The sequence below is a fragment of the Sinohyriopsis cumingii genome, chromosome 16 (genome assembly GCF_028554795.1).
Source record: "Sinohyriopsis cumingii isolate HCF-2022 chromosome 16, ASM2855479v2, whole genome shotgun sequence".
In the NCBI taxonomy this organism is placed as follows: Eukaryota; Metazoa; Mollusca; class Bivalvia; order Unionida; family Unionidae; genus Sinohyriopsis; species Sinohyriopsis cumingii.
Window position 1 is genome coordinate 17,691,148 of NC_142976.1, and position 25,723 is coordinate 17,716,870.

General features: G+C 34.2%; 1 protein-coding gene across 1 annotated transcript in view; it reads left to right on the top strand.

Moving 5' to 3' along the window:
• Positions 1-25,466, top strand: part of LOC149780003 (voltage-dependent calcium channel type A subunit alpha-1-like) — a 384,117-nt gene extending 358,651 nt beyond the window's left edge. Inside the window, exons 41-44 of the mRNA XM_089937395.1 lie at positions 2,909-3,024; positions 10,138-10,255; positions 18,843-19,155; positions 24,380-25,466. Of these exons, the coding sequence (XP_089793521.1) occupies positions 2,909-3,024; positions 10,138-10,255; positions 18,843-19,155; positions 24,380-25,287 (1,455 nt within the window). The 3' untranslated portion in view covers positions 25,288-25,466. The remainder of the gene's footprint in view (positions 1-2,908; positions 3,025-10,137; positions 10,256-18,842; positions 19,156-24,379) is intronic.
• The last annotated feature ends 257 nt before the right edge of the window (positions 25,467-25,723 follow it).

Genomic DNA, 25,723 nt, shown 5'->3' on the forward strand with positions numbered 1-25,723 from the left:
TGTTGAATGGCAACCTGCAATTTGTCAGATGGAATTAGTGTTTAGTACCCATATTATTGAATAGCTATGGATCAGTTGCATAAAATGACTCAAATTTCAGTGCAGCATGCAATAGTTGTATTATTTTAATAAGTGAACTATTATCCAGTTAATCTCTAGTAGCAACTAGCCAACTAGCCTGTGTCTGGCCAGTTCTGAAAATGTTTGTAGAAAATGTATTGAAAATATATCAGTTTTTAATCATTAGCCATTATTTCTGATCTCAACTTTTGTTTGTTCCAAAATGAATATTGTCCTCACAAGGAATAAAATGTTGTACATACAAAATTTTATGACAATGGAACCTTAAAGCCTTGAGGCAAAATATGACCTTTGTCACCATGACATTGTCCATGTCTTTGTTATTACTTATGATGACAGAATTAAAAAGTTTTCTATGTAAATATTATCTGCTGGAAGAATAGATGTGCATGTTTGCAGCGATGCACTCAAATAGATTTTTTGTTCAGTAATTTGTTAGAATTTCGACAGACATTCTTTCCATATGCACAGCATTTGAGATTGTTTCATTTTAGTCCTTTACTTAATGTAAGATTGCATGTTTAAAAACAATTTGTTTTGAGGTTTGTGTAAAAAATAATGTATATATTATAATGTAACCATATTTCATCATGTTTCAACCATAATTGTTTTTATGAAATGAACTTGTCAGAAATTAGGGCATGAGAAGTCTAAGGTTTTGCACATTTTTGTGATCTAGTTTTGTGATAGCAATTTGTTATACATGTATTGAAACGTCAGGTCAGTTGTTGGAGTCTCCAGAGAGTTCAAGGACATTTTTAGTTTTTGTTTTGAGGAACATGCACTCTAAGCAAATGACCAGAAATTTCAAATCTATTTTTCTTTATCTTCTTAAATTGATCCATTGACAGTTTAAAAAGAAATCATGATTTAATGGTTGCCCATTATTTATTCTGACTACACTATTTTCTATTAAGGATCTGCCTTACATTCCAAGAAGCTTATATTCATCACTCTCTTGCTATGAGGCCCCTTGAAAATAATATAAAGCACTCCATTGTTATAAGGCATTTCAAACTAATATGCACCTTCTCTTGCATAAAGCCCTTCAAACTGATATTTAGTACACTCTTGATATAAGGCCCCTCACAACTAATGTCCAGTACTTTCTTGCCATGAAGACCCTTACAAAAAATATACAATACTCTCTTGCTGTGAAGACCCTTACAACTAATATACAGTACTCTCTTTCTACAAAGACCCTTACAACTAATATACAGTATTCTCTTTCTACAAAGACCCTTACAACTAATATACAGTACTCTCTTGCTATGAAGACCCTTACAACTAATATACAGTACTCTTTTGATATGAAGACCTTTGCAACTAATATACAGTACACTCTTGCTATGAATACCCTTACAACTAATATACAGTACTCTCTTGCCATGAAGACCCTTACAACTAATATACAGTACTCTTTCTATGAAGACCCTTACAACAAATACACAGTACTCTCTTTCTATGAAGACCCTTACAACTAATATACAGTACTCTCTTGCCGTGAAGATCCTTACAACTAATATACAGTACTCTATTGCTACAAAGACCCATACAACTAATATACAGTACTCTCTTGCTATGAAGACCATTACAACTAATATACAGTACTCTTTCTATGAAGATCCTTACAACTAATATACAGTACTCTCTTGCTATGAAGACCCTTACAACTAATATACAGTACTCTCTTTCTATGAAGATCCTTACAACTAATATACAGTACTCTCTTGCTATGAAGATCCTTACAATTAATATACAGTACTCTCTTGCTATGAAGACCCTTACAACTAATATACAGTACTCTCTTTCTATGAAGATCCTTACAACTAATATACAGTACTCTCTTGCTATGAAGACCCTTACAACTAATATACAGTACTCTCTTTCTATGAAGATCCTTACAACTAATATACAGTACTCTCTTTCTATAAAGATCCTTATAACTAATATACAGTACTCTCTTGCTATGAAGATCCTTACAACTAATATACAACAACGTATATTATAGATAACATACATTATGAGCACATGCTGCTTTAGTACACTTACATCTGATGTATGTTAATTTTTAATACTGATGATCATGTAATTTTTAAAATACTCAGTGTGGGATCCTGTAATTTTTCATACATTATCTCTTCCCCAAAATGAAATATTTTGTACACATTTTTTGTACTTTTGGAGAATTATTTTCCATGTGAAAAATAAGATAAAGTGATTTGGATGACATAATCCATATATAAGTTGATTCAGAGTATAAGATGTAGCTAAGATTTTCTGGTCAAAAAGTCTTGTCTTATCGGCAGGCAAATATGGTATGGCACAATATGTATGGTATGATTTTGCTAATTCACATGACATCAAATAAGATGGATCATTGTGATTATTTCATTGGTACATGTTAATTTATAATTACAGCATACACTTTCTTACATTCAGTCAAAGAGGGTGGCTTGTTGCAAGTCATTTTCATAATGATGAAATTATTGATTTTATTCTTTTTTACAATACAGAGGGTTTTTTAAACCATGGAGTACCTGTTGTTGTAGAGATATGCACCTGTCTCTTTACCTGATGAGGATGTGGAACCAGTAAAAAATACACCGATCATGTGTCATTATATTTATAGCAATTATTACATATGCTACAATTATGTTGTTCTTATACTTATTATAGTTCAATAGTTTTTGCAATTATCACATTTACAATTGTCACACTTTATATTTATTACAATTGTTACAAGTATATAATTATTACCAGTATTACAATTGCTACTATTTATAGTTATTACATTTATTGCTATCATGCCTACTTGTCATTATAGAGGCATGGACCATCATCATTATTCAAGCGCATAATGGGCGTGATGAAGACTCCATCAGCAATTTTGAGTCAAAGCATTGATTCAGACCATTCTGGTGATGAGGTTGACAATCACAGGTTTGTAATTTTTATTCAGGTCCTGTTGATAATTATATATTAATTACAGTGATACCTACTTTTTTCTTGCTCATGACAGCCATAAATGTATGACATATCAGGTGAAATCAACCTAGACTGGTTCACATTTAACATGACAATATTGTAATGAGTACTATTTCATATAGAATTATGCAGGGTATCATTTCATAATTGACCAATAATTGATCAATAACAATGATTAGGTAAATTAAATTAGCTAGGAATTTGAAGAAGAAAACAAAATTATCTGATGTAATGGAGTCCATTAGTATACCTGATTGTATTATTCTGAGATCCTGTATACCATCATTTATTGCTTTATGTTTGTTGTGGACACCTTGTTAAATACATCTTTAGCAGTCTCATGACTTTGGTTTTGGGGCATATATTTGTAGATTACACAGTGCTTGTCTCAGCAACTGTGTATGTGTCAATCTGTGGTTTTGTCTGAAGCTACCTTGGTACATCTGCTCTTCAAGCATTCCAAAGATTTGATCTGCTGCCAGTGCTTTGAAATGATCTTTTGTAAGTTTGGGGCATTAGGCTGGTGTGTAATTAGCATGAATGGGATTCATTTGTTGGGGCATTAGGCTGGTGTGCAACTAGCATGAATGGGATTCATTTATTGGGGCATTAGGCTGGTGTGTAACTAGCATGAATGGGATGCATTTGTTGGGGCATTAGGCTGGTGTGTAACTAGCATGAATGGGATTCATTTGTTGGGGCATTAGGTTGGTGTGTAACTAGCATGAATGGGATTCATTTATTGGGGCATTAGGCTGGTGTGTAATTAGCATGAATGGGATTCATTTATTGGGGCATTAGGTTGGTGTGTAACTAGCATGAATGGGATGCATTTGTTGGGGCATTAGGCTGGTGTGTAACTAGCATGAATGGGATTCATTTGTTGGGGCATTAGGTTGGTGTGCAACTAGCATAAACGGGATGCATTTATTGGGGCATTATGCTGGTGTGTAACTAGCATGAATATGATGCATTTGTTGTGACATTAGGCTGGTGTGTAACTAGCATGAATGGGATGCATTTATTGGGGCATTAGGCTGGTGTGTAACTAGCATGAATGGGATGCATTTGTTGGGGCATTAGGCTGGTGTGTAATAAGCATGAATGCGATGCATTTATTGGGGCATTAGGCTGGTGTGTAATTAGCATGAATGGGATGCATTTGTTGGGGCATTAGGTTGGTGTGTTACTAGCATGAATGCAATGCATTTATTGGGGCATTAGGCTGGTGTGTAATTAGCATGAATAGGATGCATTTGTTGGGGCATTAGGCTGGTGTGTTACTAGCATGAATGCGATGCATTTATTGGGGCATTAGGCTGGTGTGTAATTAGCATGAATGGGATGCATTTGTTGGGGGAATTATACTGGTGTGTAACTAGCATGAATGGGATGCATTTATTGGGGCATTAAGCTGGTGTGTAATTAGTATGAATGGGATGCATTTATTGGGGAATTATGCTGGTGTGTAATAAGCATGAATGGGATGCATTTGTTGGGGAATTAGGCTGGTGTGTAATTAGCATGAATGGGATGCATTTGTTGGGGCATTAGGCTGGTGTGTTACTAGCATGAATATGATGCATTGGTTGTGACATTAGGCTGGTGTGTAATTAGCATAAATGGGATGCATTTGTTGGGGCATTAGGCTGGTGTGTTACTAGCATGAATGCGATGCATTTATTGGGGCATTAGGCTGCTGTGTAGCATGAATGGGATGTATTTGTTGGGGAATTCGGCTGCTGTGTAACTAGCATGAACGGGATGCATTTATTGGGGCATTAAGCTGGTGTGTAACTAGCATGAATGGGATGCATTTGTTGTGACATTAGGCTGATGTGTAATTAGCATGAATGGGATGCATTTATTGGGGCATTAGGCTGGTGTGTAACTAGCATGAATGGGATGCATTTGTTGTGACATTAGGCTGATGTGTAATTAGCATGAATGGGATGCATTTATTGGGGCATTAGGCTGGTGTGTAACTAGCATGAATGGGATGCATTGGTTGTGACATTAGGCTGGTGTGTAATTAGCATGAATGGGATGCATTTATTGGGGCATTAGGCAGGTGTGTAACTAGCATGAATGGGATGCATTTATTTGGGCATTAGGCTGGTGTGTAACTAGCATGAATGGGATGCATTTATTGGCTTTCTGCTAATTTATCTCTTAAGCCCTCCAAATATATTCTTTAAGTCCTTTGTTTCGCAATACAGATCTATTTATATGTTCCAATGGGGGACAGTAGTTTTGGTATTAAAGAAGATATTGGATCTGTTTGATCAATCTGGATAAATTTATTTCTGGGATGGAAGTCATTGGCGAATTGAAAATTAGTTTGAAATTGTCACCTGTTTAGACTGAATTTGATTCTGTCATCAATGTATCTGCACCAGTGTAGATTTGTGTCAGATGACTCTTACATCTCTCCATTGATAATAATGTGAACTCACATGGTTATGCTACGCCAAGTCTCACTTTCTCAGCTTCAGTAGGATAGGACATTGTATTGGAGTGACACCAGGCTGTATCTGTCTGAGGAATGGTGCTTCAGAGTGTGATAGATTTCTACCCCAGCAGGATACTGTCATATTCCTGGCTCCTTCAGAATCACTGTATGGTCACAAACTAGATCATTGAATGGAATAGTTTCTGTATCACAGACTGAGTAATTGACAGTTGATTACAGACTGGGTCATCTTTTGTGTTGTGACTGAGTTATTGACTGGGTCATCATCTGGTTTTCTGACTGAGTTATCAACTGGATCATCTATTGGATTGTTTCCTGGGTCGCTGAGTCATCAACTGGGTAAACTTCTAGGCCACAAACTGGGTCATCACCTAAGTCATTGACTGGGTCATCTTCTGGGTTGCCAACTGAGTCATCAATTGGTTCACTGACTAGGTCATAGTCTGCATCATCAACTGAGTCATGGTCATGGGTTGTCACTCTCTCAATATCAACTGATAGATGAATTGGGTGAATTAATGAGAGAAGAGAGATCTTCAATTACTATTTATATTCTTGCAGGATCATGACAAAAAAAATTCAATGCTGTTTGAACACATCTTGTATAAACTCTATTCTGGTCAATGAAAGATCTAGTTCCTATCATTTCAAGATTCCCCGGTCTTGCCTTTTCATGCTCGGTGACCTATGGCCAAATTTGTTTGCTTTGTCTGGGTGGTTTATATTGCTTCACTTGAAAGGGATGTCTTTACACCACAACACATTATGCCACACTAACATTGGCCCATATATATTATTATGACTATGATTTTAAACTAAGTAATAGAAAAGAAGCAAAAACCAACAAGCTTTGTAAAATTCAGCAAAAAATTTATTTCCGAAGAATATAAATTGAAAAATGTAAAAAGAACTTTTGAGCACTTTGTATTTCCAGAGAAGAATAATTTGACTAAAGTAAATACAAGATGCAACAAATATGCAACAAGTTCTGCTCAGATCTTACAGCATGAATGATTATTTTTTAGATAAGCAAGATCATTTATTCCTCTACTTGACTTCAGGTCACAATTAGCATTTTCAAAAAAAACTATTACATAATAGAAAATTTCATTCTGGAAGGTTCCAGATGTTTAGAAGATAAAATATAATCTCAATTATAACTAGAATGTCTAAAATTATAACATAAAGTATGGAAAAAAATAAGTAGACCTGGCATTTCATGGGGAATTTCCAATGTTCTGGACTTGGAATGAGATAAACATATTGTTTACATAACCAAAATCATCGATTCAGGTTGGATAGAAAATTAACTTGATTTTGGACAAGGTCAGGTCCAAAATATAATTATCAATAGCATATAATAATAGCAAAGGTAACAACCAAAATACAATTATCAGTACCATGTAATGAATAATAAAAACTAATAAAAAGTGCAAATTAAATATACATTACAAAAATACCCAACAGGTGGATGTGTCCTAGAACTAAAATGCTAGATGGTGCAACAAAGCCCGCTAACATTTAAAATCAAAAGATAAGCATTAATGAAACAAAAATTACTGTACATGTGTTTTCTCATTACAATAACATGCAAATGATGGGCCTGAAAACATACTGCAGGCTAAATACGGATGTAAAATAATGAGCAACATATAAAAAATTAAGACAGGAAGGACATGAAGGACATCAATAGTGATGGGGCATTGGTGAATTGATACATACATGTTTTATAATCAGTTTGGGAATAATTGGCAAAAAATACCTTTTTCTAATGAAGTTGATGCTTTTATTTCATTAAAACTAATATTTAAATTTTTTTCCAATCCTTTAGCAAAACCTCAGTAACAATTTGGAAATTTTAAAATATCTCAAAAAAAGTTGAACTCAATTCCCAGTCATGAACCCTATCTGTTAAAGTAGGCTTTTAAGGTATTTAGAACTCCTTTCTCTTTGCCTCCTTACTATCCTTGATCACATTAGCAAATTAGTATCACTGAATAATATTAGATACTTTAATTATGCTACTTACTTGAGGCTATTTAAATCTCTTTGATTTCTAAGTTGAAATGTGCTGACTCCACACATTACTGTGACCACTTGCTCTTAAGCAGCTAGAATTTACATGCTTTTGTTCCTTTTAGTTCAGCCCCTTAGTTGATTTGACATATTATTAGATATAATTAGCATGATAATTAGAGGTGAAACAATACACCTATGCCACATATCAATACATTTCCTGATTTGCAGCCTACAATATAATAAATTATCAGCACAGATATCAACTTGATGGACTTTTCGTCTGTCAGTGTTAGGGTGGTGCCAATTTATGTGTTGACATCTTGGGTTTACGTCCAGTATACAGATTACAGAAAGACGAAGACTTTTTATCTGTTAAACAGATTACCTGTTAGTTATCAGTGATTTTAATTCAACCTGTCAGGTGATTTCAGGGCTGCTCCATTTGATCAGATTCTATGAAGGTCCAAAACAATGAAAAGTTCTATATATATTCAAAGACCAGACATGTACTGGTCCTCCAAGAATCATGGCAGTGTCAAGATGTCATTGTCTAGAACTCCTGTCAGTAATTCACAATACCAGTAGTTCCAGAATAATATTATAGTCCAAATAATTAGCACTTTCTGTTTCCACTTTTCATTGCCAACAAATATGTTTCCTCTTGAATAACATCCAAGGACAAGATAGAACACATCTACAGACTTAGACTAATAATAATAATATGAATGAGGACTTTTTATAGCGCCTAATCTTTAGAACCTCTAAGCGCTTTACAACATTAGACAACACCTACAACATAAAAACATATATAATGATATGATTACAAAAAACAAACACCATGAAATTAGAAAACATAAAAAACATGCTGAAAATATTTAAGGTAGGAAACATTATTAGGTCTTAAAGTTTGTTCATGCAGTCAAAATAAGTGAGTTTTGAGAGCACTCTTGAATGGAATCACTGTGTCTTTGTGTCTAAGTTCAGTGAGCAATTCATTCCACATTGCTGGGCCCTGGTATGCAAAAGAATGTTGTCCATATGACTTTGTTTTCATAGTGGGAATAATGAGTAAATGATTGTCAGAAGAGGAGTGTAAGTATCTTGCTGGTGTATAGACATGGGTGAGGTCGGATAGATATGTTGGACTGGAGTCCATCAGTGAAACGTAGCACAGAGAACAAATTTTGTGTTTGATTCTGGATCAAATGAATAGCCAGTATAGGGTACAGAGCAGCGGGGAGGTGTGCTCTGATTGTAGTACTCTAAGTATAATCCGAGCAGCTGTGTTTTGAACTTTTTGAAGTTCCTGGAGTAGATATTGAGATGAACCAGACAGAATTGAGTTACAATAGTCCAGTCTTGAAAGTACTAATTAACACACAAATGTTTCAGTGGTGTTAACTGAAAGATATTTGTGAATGGAGCTGATGCGTCTCAGCTCAAGATAATCAGCCTTCATATGTTCATGACATGTTGATGCAGTGTGAGAGTACTGTCCAGAGTAACACCTAGGTTTCATACTGACTGTGCAAATTTAATGTTGTTGTTGCTGATATTTATTGTTTGAGGTAAAGGATGTGAATGAGAAAGCCTTTGTGTTGTGATCAGAATGGCCTCAGTTTTATCATCATTCATCTGCAGCTTGTTACATGTCATCATTTTTTTGCTTAACAGACCCATCACTTTTGTATTGAGACCACTCTTTATTCCAAATTTCCAAATGCCCACCTTAGCCTCTTTTTGCAAAGGTTCACCTGTCTGTGTACAGTTCAGACTAGTCTGCCTTAGTTCTGAGGCCAAAAAGTTTAAAATCCAGACACAAGATCAGATTCCAACCATGGGCAAATTTGTGGTGAAAATAAAACGAGTCCAAACATTGTTTTTCCCTCAGTATTTTGTAGTGCAACTAAAACTTACAAATTGTTTGGTATAATTGTAGAGCTACATCTGTCTACCTTTCTATAATACCACCCACTTTAGTTTATCATACATGACCTTGATGCTACAGAGTTTGGCAGTAGGCTACTACCTCCTGCCACATAAACTTGTCGCCAAGGGTTAATGAGTTAACATCAATATTTCACAGTAGTAACATCAATATTTTGCTGTCTTTCTTTGATCACATGCCATTTCATCTTTTAAATCTTTAGCTTCATTCTGTGATAAATGAAAACCACTCTATGTACATAGCAGTAAGGTAGAATATATTACTTTGTGGTGTTCATGTTTCATTTAATAAATAAACAACATGACAAATATTCAGTGAAACTTTAAATATTTTTCTTTCAGTTGTGTTATTTCAATATCATATACACAATTAACAACATGCTTGTCTTTCAGTAAATATTAGAAAGGTTATAACCTGTGTAATGAGACATTGGGCCCAATATTTTCTATACTTAGCTAGTAACTGATACATATATTGTTATTTACAGTTAACAAAATATATGCATTTCTTCCACTTTCATGCCAACATCTGAGCCACTAAGCATATAATGTAGATTATTCAAATCAATATTGTAACATTGGCGTAAAATTTTAAGTTTTAAGTTTATAAAACAATTTTTTTCTTCCAGCCTGGACAAAGATCATGACAGAGTCCCTTGGCAGAGGTCCTTCAGTTTTCTACGTCGTGGCAGCAGTAAGCGGAAGAAAGCAGCAGCACAACACAATGCTGACACAGCTAGTGTACAGGTGAGAATTAGGGGAGATAACTTCACTTTCAGTAGTTGCACCCATATTGTATATTACATTTTAATGCTCTTTACCTAAATAAGTAAATCATGGGGTCTCAGATTAGTACAATATTTTTGACAAGTACGAAAATTTGCATTATGGCTCAAACTGAATGTTATGGTGTTCACCAAAGCGTACAATAAAGAGGGACATAAATTCAGTTGGTAATATTAAAAAGTGTACATTATATATGGACATAAATTCAGTTGGTAATATTAAAAAGTGTAAAATATATATGGACATAAATTCAGTTGGTAATATTAATTAGTTTTCCCATTTGTTGCATTTGACTTACTTATCATTTTCATATTGCCTGATCAATTGCTGTTTCTGTTTGTCAATTGTATCAAAAGAATTAAAGGTCACCTGTTGCAAAACATTGGTTAAAATAATTGAATGATCAAAATATTCAAACTGAACACTTATCTACCAGTCAGGACTTTAAAACTTTTACATCTACACAGGACACAGATTAATATATGCTTTTGTTGTATAATAATATTTGACTGACAATTTGACATTTGCAAAATATAGTTGGTTCTTGCTGGCAGAGTTAATTTCAGATATAGTAAAAAGACTGTCATTATAATGGTCATACCTTTATTTTAGAAGATATACTGCCCTTGTCATAGCATTGTCAAAAAGTATGTATGAATGAGAAGATTGAATTGGAAATGCAAATCTATAATTAATATTTCATATTATTCTAATTATGTTTTTAACATCATAATACTATTCCAGCATTTAAAACTTATGTTTGTGGTAAAAACGTGACTACATAGCACTCTTAGTATTTCCAGAAAATCACAATGATTGAAAAAATGTTGTTATCAAGAATGTTTAATATGTAAAGGGATATCATTCATAAAGAGCAAATTGGTACCAAAGTCAGAAACTGAATTTCAATTATAAAAAAATGAACATTTCCATTGAACACATTCGTTTCCAAAAACTTTCGGTTGGAACCACAAATACTTTGGCATAAAAAAGATGTCATAATTGAAATTGACTTTAGTGGCATTTATAATGCCCATCTCAAAAGTTTATCAAATTTGATTTTTTACTAAAGCTGAAAGAATGCATTTATAATGAATATACTAATGATTATATTTATAGTGGATATACAAATGATTATGGTTATAGTGGATATAAAAATGATTATGGTTATAGTGGCTATACAAATGATTATGGTTGTGGTTCATATATAAAATAATGGTAGTTATAGTGTATATACAAATGATTATGGTAATAGTTCATATACAAAATAATGGTCCTTATAGTGGCTATACAAACAGTTATGGTTAAAGTGGATATACAAATGATTATGGTTATAGTTCATATAAAAAATAATGGTGGTTATAGTGGATATACAAATGATTTTGCTTATAGTGGATATATACAAATGATTATGGTTATAGTGGATACACAAATGGTTATGGTAATAGTGGATATACAAAATGATTATGGTTATAGTGGATATACAAATGGTTATGGTTATAGTGGATATACAGATGATTATGGTAATAGTTCATATAAAAAATAATGGTGCTTATAGTGGATATACAAGTGATTATGGTTATAGTGGTTATACAAATAGTTATCGTTATAGTGGATATACAAATGGTTATGGTAATAGTGGATATACAAATGATTATGGTTTTAGTGGATATACAAATGATTATGGTTATAGTGGATATACAAATGATTATGATTATAGTGAATATACAAATGATTATGGTTATAGTGGATACACAAATGATTATGGTTATAGTGGATATAAAAATGATTATGGTTACAGTGGATCTACAAATGATTATGGTTATAGTGGATATAAAAATGATTATGGTTATAGTGGATACACAAATGATTATGGTTATAGTGAATATACAAATGATTTTGCTTATAGTGGATATACAAATGATTATGGTTATAGTGGATACACAAATGATTATGGTTATAGTGGATATAAAAATGATTATGGTTACAGTGGATCTACAAATGATTATGGTTATAGTGGATATAAAAATGATTATGGTTATAGTGGATACACAAATGATTATGGTTATAGTGAATATACAAATGATTTTGCTTATAGTGGATATACAAATGATTATGGTTATAGTGGATACACAAATGATTATGGTTATAGTGGATATAAAAATGATTATGGTTATAGTGGATCTACAAATGATTATGGTTATAGTGGATATAAAAATGATTATGGTTACAGTGGATCTACAAATGATTATGGTTATAGTGGATATACAGATGATTATGGTTATAGTGGATATACAAATGATTATGATTATAGTGGATATACAAATGATTATGGTTATAGTGGATACACAAATGATTATGGTTATAGTGAATATACAAATGATTTTGCTTATAGTGGATATACAAATGATTATGGTTACAGTGGATCTACAAATGATTATGGTTATAGTGGATATACAGATGATTATGGTTATAGTGGATATAAAAATGATTATGGTTACAGTTTATCTACAAATGATTATGGTTATAGAGGATATACAAATGATTATGATTATAGTGGATATACAAATAGTTATGGTTATAGTGGATATACAAATGATTATGGTTACAGTTTATCTACAAATGATTATGGTTATAGAGGATATACAAATGATTATGATTATAGTGGATATACAAATAGTTATGGTTATAGTGGATATACAAATGATTATGGTTATAGTGGATATACAAATGATTATGATTATAGTGGATATACAAATGATTTTAGTAATAGTGGATATATAAATAATTATAAATTTAAAACTAAATGCATGAATGATTTATACATAGGCATATTTCTGCAATGGTGTTCAAGGATATTACAACTCCACTTTTTCAAATGATGATGAAGAAAGTTCTTCCCCATTTGACAGCATAAGAAAACCTGAGATATATATTATATCTGAACATTTACAGGTATCTGAAAAGTGGCGCTTTTGCCATACTGTCATGGTTACTGGGTTTACTGTTTTTTTATCATACTGTCATGGATACTGGGGTTATTGTTTTTACTATACAGTCATGGTTACTGGACTTTGTCTTACCATATAGTCATGGTTACTGGGCTTTGTTTTTACCATACAGGCATGGTTACTGGGCTTTGTTTTTACCATACAGTCATGGTTACTGGGCTTTATTTTTACTATGTTTTTACTATGCTGTCAAGGGTTGCTGGGCTTATTGTGTATTTTACCATACTATCAAGGTTGCTGGGCATGTTGTTGTTTTCTTTTTAACTATGCTGTCATTGTTACTGGGCTTTAGGTTTTACTTGTTCTTTTTTTCAATGCTATCATGGTTACTGGGATTATTGTTATTTTAACATACTGTTGATTACTGGGCTTAATGATTTTTCACCATGCTGTCATGGTTACCAGACTTATATATTTATTTATAGTTTATTGTGATACTGTCATGGTTACTGGGCTTATTGTTTTTTTTGTTTTAATGCCATCATGTTTACTAGGTTTATTGCTTTTATTACATTTTGTCATGGTTACTGGGCTTATTGCTTTTTTCTTACAGTTTATTGCTGTGAGAGATATAAACTTGTAAAAGTTTTATTTGCTTTTATTTCTTTTGGTAACTTATGATTTTTCCATTCTTTTAAACCTATCCCTGGTTTGAATTTTGATGATATATTACTTAAACAGTGGCTTTTTTATCCAATATATTAGCATTAGATTACAGTTTAATTCCTTGTTTTAATGACACTTCAAATGACATCTGACCTTCCGCAAGAGTTGTAAAGGTTCATCCCTCATCTGTTAAACTAAGTCGAGTTTATGGGAATACATACCTATCAAAGTTCACCTCTGTCTGCGTGGGTTCGAGTCTAGGATTTGGCCAATGTGGGTATGTGAGAAAGCTTGCCAGTAGCTTCTTGTGGGTCGGTGGTTCTTTCCGGGATTTTCCCAGGTTCTTCCTCCACCATTAATTCTGGCCGCCATGCATAGCCTATCGTGTGCTGAGAAATGGTGTTAAACCCAACAACAACAACAACAATCTATCAAAGTACATCATGTCAGTGAGAAACACACAGGTTTTTACTCCCTGAAGGGCTTGTCTTTCGAATAACAAGATTTGAATTTATCTTAGGGAAAAAATGTATACATTTGACCACCACTATACATGTCTGAAGCATGTAGCCTGTATAAAGTCTTAACCTTTGTGCTTAGAGCTCATGTATGATTATCCTATGGGCAGTTTATACAGCTGACTTTCATGGAGACATTTGAAAGGCAAGTTGTCAGAAATAAATAAGTACCATTTTAGATCCATTATATGGCTGGGAACAGCTTGGATGATGTGATGTGGAGTCCATTGAACATTGCTGTAGGGAGCATATTGCTGGCTAATTTTCTTTGGGATGTACACTAAGGGGAATGACACAATTCATCTGAGTGGGTACAGTCATGGAGATCCACGTTGAAGAGCAAAAGCTATGTTATTATACATCATTACCTAGAATGAGATTGTTTAAGCCATCATTATTTAAAAGTTTGTGATTTGCAAAAATGTTTCTTTGAAGTCAGATTTTATTCCATATATAAAATGAAAAACAAGATTATTCAATAGTCAGAACAGTGTACAAATGTGATTCCTATTTTATAATAATCCCTTGAAATGCAGCTGTGACTTATAACAAGATCTGAGCTCTCTGCAAAATCAGAAAAGCCCAGGAAAACAATTTTTGAACTTCTGGATGGAATTTGGCTTTGTGACAAAATGCAGCATTGTAAAGCTTTTTTTATTTTTTTTTTGGGACACTCACTGCAAAGATCATATTGACATTATTCATTCTGGAGTTTATGGTATCCATTGACATAGCAGCATTGCGCCACTCCCTGAAAGCAGTGCAGATGCAGAAAGATCATTTTCTATCCTGAGTAAACTTCAACAAATTCTTTGGTGACATTTGAAGAACAGTACCATCCAGTCTCAAATATGCACCAAAATGAAAAAAATTACATTTATATTACCTTCAGCACACGCACAGAGGAAATATTCCACTGCCCAATGGATTTTAAAGACCGAAAAAAGATATTTTATTGTTTTAAGTTTAGTTTTGTTTACAAGAATATGGGCATGAGTGTAGCAATGATATTGGACAATGTGATGTCTGCCATTTTTGGCTTGCAAGAATATTAAATTCTTTAAAGAAAATATGTTATTTGCTTTTTTATATAAAATTTAAATTTATATGAAAAGAAAACTTATTTTCAATTGAACAGCATTGCTCTTTTGGGTCACACACTTTGAACCCCTCCCCCTCTTGGGACCTCAAAGCACACATTTTGAGTCCCCAGATCCACCCCCCACCCCCAAACAGGCTAAAAATATAAACGTCTTCCAAAATCAAAGAAATATGTTATTCAATATAAATATTAAGCTTGAATGCACAAATACAAGACAAATTCTGCTACACATATATATTAGTTTTTATTTTATATGAAAGTCAAAGAATGAGCATCTTCAAAATTTGCTAAGTTTTAAGATGGCTGCCATGGCATCAAATTACCACAGTATAATTTATGTTTAGCCATGTCATGCTTACAGTCTAAATCAATAAGCATTTAATTTTAATCACTGTTAAAACACATCTGGAAATAATAATTAGAATTAATTTTAAGCAATCAGTTCTCTTTTCATTTATGTTTCTTAAAAGAATTTTGATATATGATTGCAAAAATGTGAGCATTTTCATTTGCCTGCTTCTGGGACTTTCTACAAAACAGACAATCAAGGCAGTTGTGCTCCAATTTTACTGTAGAAGGGAGGTAACTTCGTCATTTATTCTTACAAATGTGCTACCCAGCCAGCTTTGTTGAAGAACAAAGTTGACCACATCAGTACAGTTTTGCTATATTACAACTCTTTTAAGTCAGTCAAAATTCTAGTACATCATATCTCTTTCTCCAATAAAAGCATATGTCATGAAGGGAATAGATACAGATTTTATCTGGGCCCTACATACATGATACTCCTCAGTTTAAGTGCATTCTCAGGCTAAAAGTTTCATAGCTTACTATAAATAATTTATATATTCAATATTTAAAGGCTGGTTTACATTTAGATATAGATGTCTGCAAACTAGATACATTTTATTTTGTAGCAGATTTAACAATTATAAGGACTATAACAAAAGTAAATTTCAGTAATTTCACTGAACACTCAGATTGAAGAGCTTTGTGAATAAGGGGCCTGGTATGATGGTGAAAGTTTTTTGTGCCTTGTGTATATATTATATTTCTTGGTCTACCCTGGATTTGGGGAGGATTTTATTATGATGTATTTTGCTGAGATATTCCCAAGGATTTGATGTGAATGAGACTTTGTAGGGTTGTATTGTTAGACATTGTCTTTCTTCAGTTGATATAATGGTCCTCAGTTGTCAGTATGGTCTTAGTTTTCAGGACAGTCCCCAGTTGCCAGGATGGTCTTAGCTTGTAGGATGGCTCCCAGCACTTAGAATGTTTTAGTTTTCAAGAATGGTCTTAGTTTTCAGGATGGTCCCCAGTTGTCAGGATGGTCTTATCTTGTAGGATGGCCCACAGTACTTAGAATGGTCTTAGTTTTCAAGATAATCTTCGGTATTCAGGATGGGTTTTGTCAGCTGGCATTGCCATAATTTTGTGATTACAATATGTGGGTTATCCAAGTTTTTCCCTATGTGACCCCCCTACCCCGATGAGGTATGTCCACATGTTCTACAGCTTGATTTCTACTTGTGTTACTCTGTTGTAGTAACATTTTAAAAGTCTTGTCTCCTATTTCAAACAATGCACCAAGTTCAAAATAGTAAACAAATTTTATGTTGATTACATAATGGAAGTAATGTTTTAAATTTCAGCTAAATATTTTGAAGTTTAAAGATGATGTGATAACAGGAAGCCAAGCTAAACCTAATAAAATCAACATCTTCATTTTAGTAGCTTACTAATTTATGAAGAGAGGCAACAATCTTAAACTGCCATATATAGTTCTAATTCACTGTCATCTTATTTAGATTCAGAGCTACCATAGACAAGGCAACTTTTGGAAGAATTTCACATTTCAGAAATTTCATTACAAGTAGTAGTCAACATTATTATTGTTTATTTTAAAATCAGAAAGTGTGTAGTTCATGCCATCTGGACATTATTTTTATAGGTGAAGATTGTATTGATTTTGAATTACCAGTAACAGATTGGTGCAACTTTGGTCCGGCATTTCAAAATGAGAGCAAGTGGCATCATTGCAGAATGTTTGGGAGAGGAAATTAATTATGAATTAACCCAGTTTTGTTGAAACATTTTAGCTGTGGTTTAATGGTAAATAGAAAAGATGATTCACCACACCCTAGTATTTTATACTTTTGATCATTTATTATACTTTACAAAAACATGTGAGTTATATAAGTCCACAGGTAATATAATACATTTTTTTACACAAAATAGAAAAACTGCAGGTAATACATGAGTGTGTGTTATGTTTGGATGCATGTTATATTCACTAATTTTTGGTATATTTTTGCTGCTTTTAAAAAAAAATCAGTACTCAATAGTTTTCAGGTTATTTTACAGTGATACCTCTGTGGAATAGCACCTCCTCCCTAGCTATCACCCCCACCCCCATTTTGCATTTAACTGTCAGAAAGTACCCCTCTTGGACAGCAACCCCTCTAACACAGCTAGCACCTGGCACATCAGTGCAAGAAATTTCAAAGTTACACCTCACAAATGTTGGCATAATTAGATTAGATGGAATCTCATAAATATTTCTTGATTTTAAATTCAAGACATTAGGATTTCTTCCAACATGCCAATTATGTCCCTAGTATCAATCCATACAAAAGGCAAACTATCATATTATGCATACCAATTTTCATCATATGTCAGGTTTTGTCACTTTGATAATTACTGGGATTTTTACTAATAATAATAATTATCAAGATGGCAAAAGCTGACCATCGATAAGCACATTACTATTGTACTGCTCAAGTCAGCATGACACATTCCTGTTGCAGGCTAAAACATAGGCAAATTATATGAGATGACCACTGTATGACACTATATTTCATACAAAGCAAATATCAGTTGCATGTTTATATTCACTGAATTCTTATACAGCTGTAATGTGCTTCTCTTTTTTGCTTAATGACATACTGTTTCTTTCAGCATATATTTGTAAGACTGCTATAAAATGAGTCACAAAACACATTGTCCATTTGTATTATTTTGCCAGTCATGCAGTAAGTTTTTAATACCTTTTATTTAAAAGCAAATTTAATTTATAGCTTTGCATTCCAAAAGACCTAGGTCAGGTTGAATTTTCATCATTTTTGGTTAATATTGGATGGAGTTGTTTTTCCATGTTTGATATGGCACTTGGCCCTTCAATTGTATAATGTAGGCAAGGACATCCTTGTTGTACTGACAGAGTTTTTTTAATAAAAGTGTACTTTCTATACTTTTGTAAATTCACTTTGAACTTTTTACAAGTATTTTATCATTATTTTTTGTTGCAGTCTGTAGACCGTCATAATTTTACTGGTGGATTGAAGCCTGAGCATGCCTCTGTGACTCAGGGCATAACTCGCACTCCATCTGAATCAAGCCAACTGGGTCGGATGAGTCCCTCAGTACCACCTTCTCCCATCTCACCTCATCGCACACCTGCATCCAATCACTGCAGCCCATTTGGATCCCCTTCACAGTCACCTGGTCCATACCATCGATCTCCCTCACCCAGGCGGATAGATTTAGGTTTTGCATCGGCTGTGACAAACTTGGTGGAACAGGCTCATACAATTGCAGAGCAGGAAAGGAGAAAGCACAAAGGTGCATAGTTCATACATATATTATGATTCTTACATTCCTTCACAGTTCATACATATATTATGATTCTTACATTCCTTCATAGTTCATACATATGATTCTTACATTCCTTCATAGTTCACACATATATTATGATTCTTACATTCCTTCATATTACATTGTTTGAGTGCAGAAAAAACATTAAGGCAAAGGCCTCACTTTCCTGACACTAGAAATATTCTGTTTAACCCTGACATGCCAATGCAGTGTCCCAGTAGCCTCATTCAACCAGACTCTAACATGGCTTTGTGACATCTCTGCCCAAAAAATTGCCTGGTAAAAAGTTTTTATTGCCAGATATAGTTTTTCTAAATTTTGAAAATGATTTGATTGACTGATGAAGTGAAGTGATGTAAAAGGCCATTGAGATGATGAGGCCATGTTATATGCACACATGGACACTTTCGCTTACAGGGTAGCGACCAAAAACCAAATTACAGTCAGTAAATCTCTGATCTTGTTTATCTTGGGGTTTGGCTTTGAATACCTTAAAATGTTTTACTTGGAATCTAGCAGGCAAGACTAGTGTTATTATCAATCATATATTTGCATATAAAATATTCATTTGACATGTGTGTGTGTGTGTGTGTGTATTCACTTACAGTGCTAACTTTTACATTATGCTAATTCATGATTGCTTACCACATACACTATTTCACCCTAGGGGACTTACCTTATAGTATTTTTGAAAATGCTATATGGGTTAGGGGTGATGGCTTATTGTTCATCAAGGCCTTTCGTGCAAAGTATTTGATTGGCTCTTCATCAGAGATGGTTCCATAATGGGATACTTATGGCAACTGATTAGAATACAAGTAAAACTCCCATACAATACATGTATGTCAAACATGCATACTCCACAAAAATCTTTTTGTATATTCAACATAACCTTTTATTTCATCACCCAGAAAATAATAACCAAAAAATTGCATTATTTAAACAAAATTATATTATCCCCTGCAAAATGAATTTGGAAATTGATATAGGAGTTGATTCAACCTGAATTTGACATCTGATATAGGAATGGAGTCCATCTGAATTTTTATTGGTCCATCCATCTGTCACACTTTCCACAATATAACTCCAAAGCTGATTACGATATGTCTACGAAACCTGGTATACAAATTAGACTAGTGGCCCAGTTGTGCCTTGGTACACATTTTAGACTAGTGATCCAGATATGCCCTGGTACACATATTAGACTAGTGGCCCAGTTGTGCCTTGGTACACATATTAGACTAGTGGCCCAGTTGTGCTCTGCTGTCATATTAGACTAGTGGCCCTGTTGTGCCTTGGTACACATATTAGACTAGTGATCCAGATATGTGTTTGTACACACATTAGACTAAGTGACCCAGATGTGCCTTTGTACACACATTAACTAGTGGCCCAGGTGTATTTGGTACACACATTAAACTAATGATCCAGATGCAACTTGGTACACATATTAGACTAGTGATCCAGATGCAACTTGGTAACACATATTAGACTAGTGGCCCAGATGTGTGTTTTGCTGTTCACAATTCTTCAGTTCTAATCTTTTGAAAACTTTCATACATTTGTCTGTTCACTCACAAACTATCATTCACACTTTTGTTTCCAGAAAATTACTCTGAAACCATTTATAATATTTCTGTAAATCTGCTTTGTTTACATATTCAATTCATAGTCCATGTGTACCTTTTGCTATTCTTAATTTATCAATAATTAATATTGGTTTAGACATATCTTAAACTAGTGGCATGCATATCCCTTTGGTTTAGATATATTTTAGACTAGTGGTGTATATATACCTTTGGTTTATGCATATTTAGACTAGTGGTGTACATATGCCTTTGGTTTATGCATATTTAGACTAGTGGTGTACATATGCCTTTGGTTTATGCATATTTAGACTAGTGGTGTACATATGCCTTTGGTTTATGCATATTTAGACTAGTGGTGTACATATGCCTTTGGTTTATGCATATTTAGACTCATGATAGACATATGTCTTTGGTTTGTACATATTTAGACTAGTGATATACATATTCATCTGGTTTGTACATATTTAGACTAGAAGTGTATATATTCTTTTGGTTTATACATATTTGTAATTTTTGTTGAGGGTCTCAGACAATGTTACTTGTACAGTGATGATATTTGAAATGTGCATGCATTTTCTGTGGAGTACTGCATTCCATTCCAAACAGCAGGTCACTGTGACCTCTTTCTCAAACTTCTGTGATCATGTTCATTTTTCTTCTTTAGGTGTGTTTCTCGGACAATATTTTTGTTACAGTCATGATATCTGTTTGCATCCATTGATATTTAGATGATCCTTTGGGCCATGGTGCTTGTACAATCATCAAACAAGATAAGAACACTAGGCCCCAGAAGTACAAAATCACCATATTAAAGAAAAACAACATTATGACAATACATCAACCACTTGGTTTGTCTTCAGATTTATTTAGATTTGACCTTTTCAAGGGTTGAAAAATGCAGATCTCTTGTGTTTAAATAAATAGATGCAGGTGAACTTTGCTGTCTTTTGACAGCTTGATTCCCTATTGGTAGTGATCATAACTCATACTGACTGTTGAAAGCTTGATTCCCTATCGGTAGTGATCATAACTCATACTGACTGTTGAAAGCTTGATTTCCTATTGGTAGTGATCATAACTCATACTGACTGTTGAAAGCTTGATTCCCTATTGGTAGTGATCATAACTCATACTGACTGTTGAAAGCTTGATTTCCTATTGTTAGTGATCATAACTCATACTGACTGTTGAAAGCTTGATTTCCTATTGTTAGTGATCATAACTCATACTGACTGTTGAAAGCTTGATTCCCTATTGTTAGTGAATCATAAATTATACTGACTGTTTTGACAGCTTGATTTTCTGTTAGTATTGATCATAAATCATACTCTTTTGACAGCTTGATTTCTTGCTAGTAGTGATCATAATACTGACTCTTGACAGGTTGATTTCATGTTGGTAGTGATCATAAATCATACTCTTTTGACAACATTATTTCCTGTTAATAAGTGATCATAACCCATACTAACTTTATTGACAGCTTGATTTCCTAATAGTAGTGATCATAATTCATACTGACTCATTAGACAACTTGATTTCCTGTTAGTAGTGATCATAACTCATACTGATACTTTTGACAGCTTGATTTCTGACTAGTAGTGATCATAATTCATACTGACTCTTTTGACAGCTTAATTACCTGTTAGTAGTGATCATAACTCATACTCTTTTGACAGCTTGATTTCCGACTAGTAGTGATCATAATTCATACTGACTCTTTTGACAGCTTGATTACCTGTCAGTAGTGATCATAATTCATACTGATTCTTTTGACAGCTTGATTTCCGACTAGTAGTGGTCATAATTCATACTGACTCATTAGACAACTTGATTTCCTGTTAGTAGTGATCGTAACTCATACTGGTACTTTTGACAGCTTGATTTCTGACTAGTAGTGATCATAATTCATACTGACTCTTTTGACAGCTTGATTACCTGTTAGTAGTGATCATAACTCATACTGATTCTTTTGACAGCTTGATTTCCGACTAGTAGTGATCATAATTCATACTGACTCTTTTGACAGCTTGATTACCTGTTAGTAGTGATCATAATTCATGCTGATTCTTTTGACAGCTTGATTTCCGACTAGTAGTGATCATAATTCATACCGACTCTTTTGACAGCTTGATTTCCTGTTTGTAGTGATCATATATCGTACTCTTTTGACAGCTTGATCTCCTGTTAGTAGTGATCATAACTCATACTTACTTTTTTGTCAGCTTGATTTTCTTTTGGTGGTGATCATAAATCATAATCTTTTTACAGCTTGATTTCCCGTTAGTAAGTGATCATAACTCGTACTCACTCTTTTGACAGCTTGATTTCCTGTTAGTAGTGATCATATATCGTACTCTTTTGACAGCTTGATCTCCTGTTAGTAAGTGATCATAAATCATACTCTTATGACAGCTTGATCTCCTGTTTGTAAGTGATCATAAATCATACTCTTTTAACAGCTTGATTTCCCCATTAGTAAGTGATCATAACTCATACTGACCCTTTTGACAGCTTGATTTGATGTTAGTAGTGATCAGAAATCTTACTGACTCTTTACATTAACTTTCACTACTGTGACAATGACACTGGGTTCACTTTTGAGTTAACAATGTAATAGTACAATCAATTTAAGCCAACATTTTATTTGTAAAAATTGATGTGTGGTTAAATTATTTAGATTTGTGTGACATCACAATTTTTTAAAAATAAAACCTCATAGAATGTCATATATAACCACTTTGAAGTCAAGTCCAACATATATCCTAATAGGCCGTAGCATAATGCAGTGGCAGATCAGAGTCTATGTTGTTTGTTCTTTTGACTACTCCAAACAATCTAATCTTACTATGTGTAGAGGAATTCTTTGAATTATCAAAAACTAGAAACTAGAATTTTAAAACATAAACTGTTGGCACTTGCAATATGATCTTTTCTCTTGTCATCTGATATGGTGTTGAAACACAAAATAAGCTCAAAGTACAAACATTTCATATTCAATTGCTTTGCTTAGAGTCAGTGAGAGTTAGATGGGTTCAGTTAGTGCCACTTTCATTAAACATAGGAAACTTTTCAGTGAACAAATTAAAATATTTGATGAAATATCCCTCCTCAAACTCAAGCCCTCACAAAGAAATGAAAATTACTGGATCTGGCCCAGAAAGTAAAATTTGAATTATAATGCATTCAGGCTTCTTTGTTTTTTGTGCAGTTTCAGTGGCATGAATTGAGTTCTGCATTCAGCGGCGTCGCTAGGGTTGGTGTCACCCAGTGCGGTAAACTCATGGTGTCACCCCTCCAGACTTCCAAATAAGCACCAGACGCTCTGCAGACTGCATGGTGGTACCCTGTGCCTGCTAGTCATGTATTTAACTATGATCGGTTATCCGCTTATGAAATCTGACTAGACCGAGCAGTGTGTGCTCTGTAAAATTTGCAATTTTTCATTTTGGTGTCACCCCTCTGAGATGGTGTCACCCGGTGCGGTCCGCACCCCCCTAGCGATGCCACTGTCTGTATTGATTGAAGGATTTTGAGCATAGGAGCAAACTTTACACTCACATAGTTCAAAATACGGCCCTGACAACAATTTTCTTCAATTGCAGGTTCAGTTCTTAAGTATGAGGATAGCTCTAGTATACCCAGCTCCCCTCAGATGAGAGGACGGCAAAAGATTCGGCGTCCTCCACTGATGTCTCAGCAAAATGTCATTGGAAGTCCATTACCAAGTCCATATTTATCAAGGAAGAGTGATATGTACAGATCTACATCACTGGAGACTCGGTCAAGGAGCCCATCACCCAATCTTACGCCTACACCATCACTGACACAAGAATATTATGGTTCTGCAAACTTGACTGACAGATCTCGTAGCCCAAGTCCTAGCCTAAGCAGCCCAATAGAAACACCACCAAGAAGGACTTCTCGAAAGCTTCCTCAAATTCCTGGGCTCCCAGCCAAGCCTTCTTCCCTTAATCTTGCTCAACCAAAGCTCAAAGAAAACATGCCTCGTGTGATGCCTTCACCAACAATACCCCAACCTCCCAGGAGTCCTGGGAGTATAAATTTCCCTAAATTAAATTGCTCTCCTACTCGTAAACCAAAATCAAATGTTCCTACCAATCTCCATCATGCCCCTCCTCCGGGGAAACTGGGAAGGCCAGAGCCCTACAGTCCGACAGAGAGGAACAATCTAAACAAACCTAGCTCAGCCTTGCTATCTAGTCATTCAAATCCTCAAAGGATGCTTAGCAGAGATCATGTGGATGTTTATTCTAGTCACAATGTTCTTGGTCATTCTCCAGAACTTAATAGAAGCTGTGATAGGAGGTTTATGAATCAATTTGATGAACCTACAGCGGGTTCAGACCTAGGACGAGGGCATAACCTAGGGATATCACCAAGTAATATGCCTAATGGATACAAAAGACGTAAACCAGAAAAGCTAGAACTTCGCAGTGACAGTAATGTTCCTCTCACAAGAGATTCTGATTCAGAGTCTGACTGGTGTTAGCAATGGAGAACAATACAATTTATTCAATTCTTCCAATTTATTGTCATTTTTTAAATATATAATTTTATTTAATCTATATATTACATTATCATACGTTACATTATGTGTTTATTCAATTTAAATTCCAGATTCTAGGATTCAAGACTTACAATTTAAAGCATTATGTGGCCCTTAAAAAGGACCAATGTAAAAGGACCATTATGTGGTCCTTAGAAAGGACCATTGTGTATTCTAGCTAAAGTATGTTCAGCCCTATTTTGTTTCTTTTCAGTCATCATCAAACAGAAACCTGAATCATCAGGAAACCATTTTAGTCGTACAGTGGAACCCTGCTACAACAGTGGTTGGGGGTCCATAAAATGACACCATTGTATATCTGGGAATATATTTTATCATGTGATCAGTGTTCTAAATTAACACTTGGAACTGCTCAGGT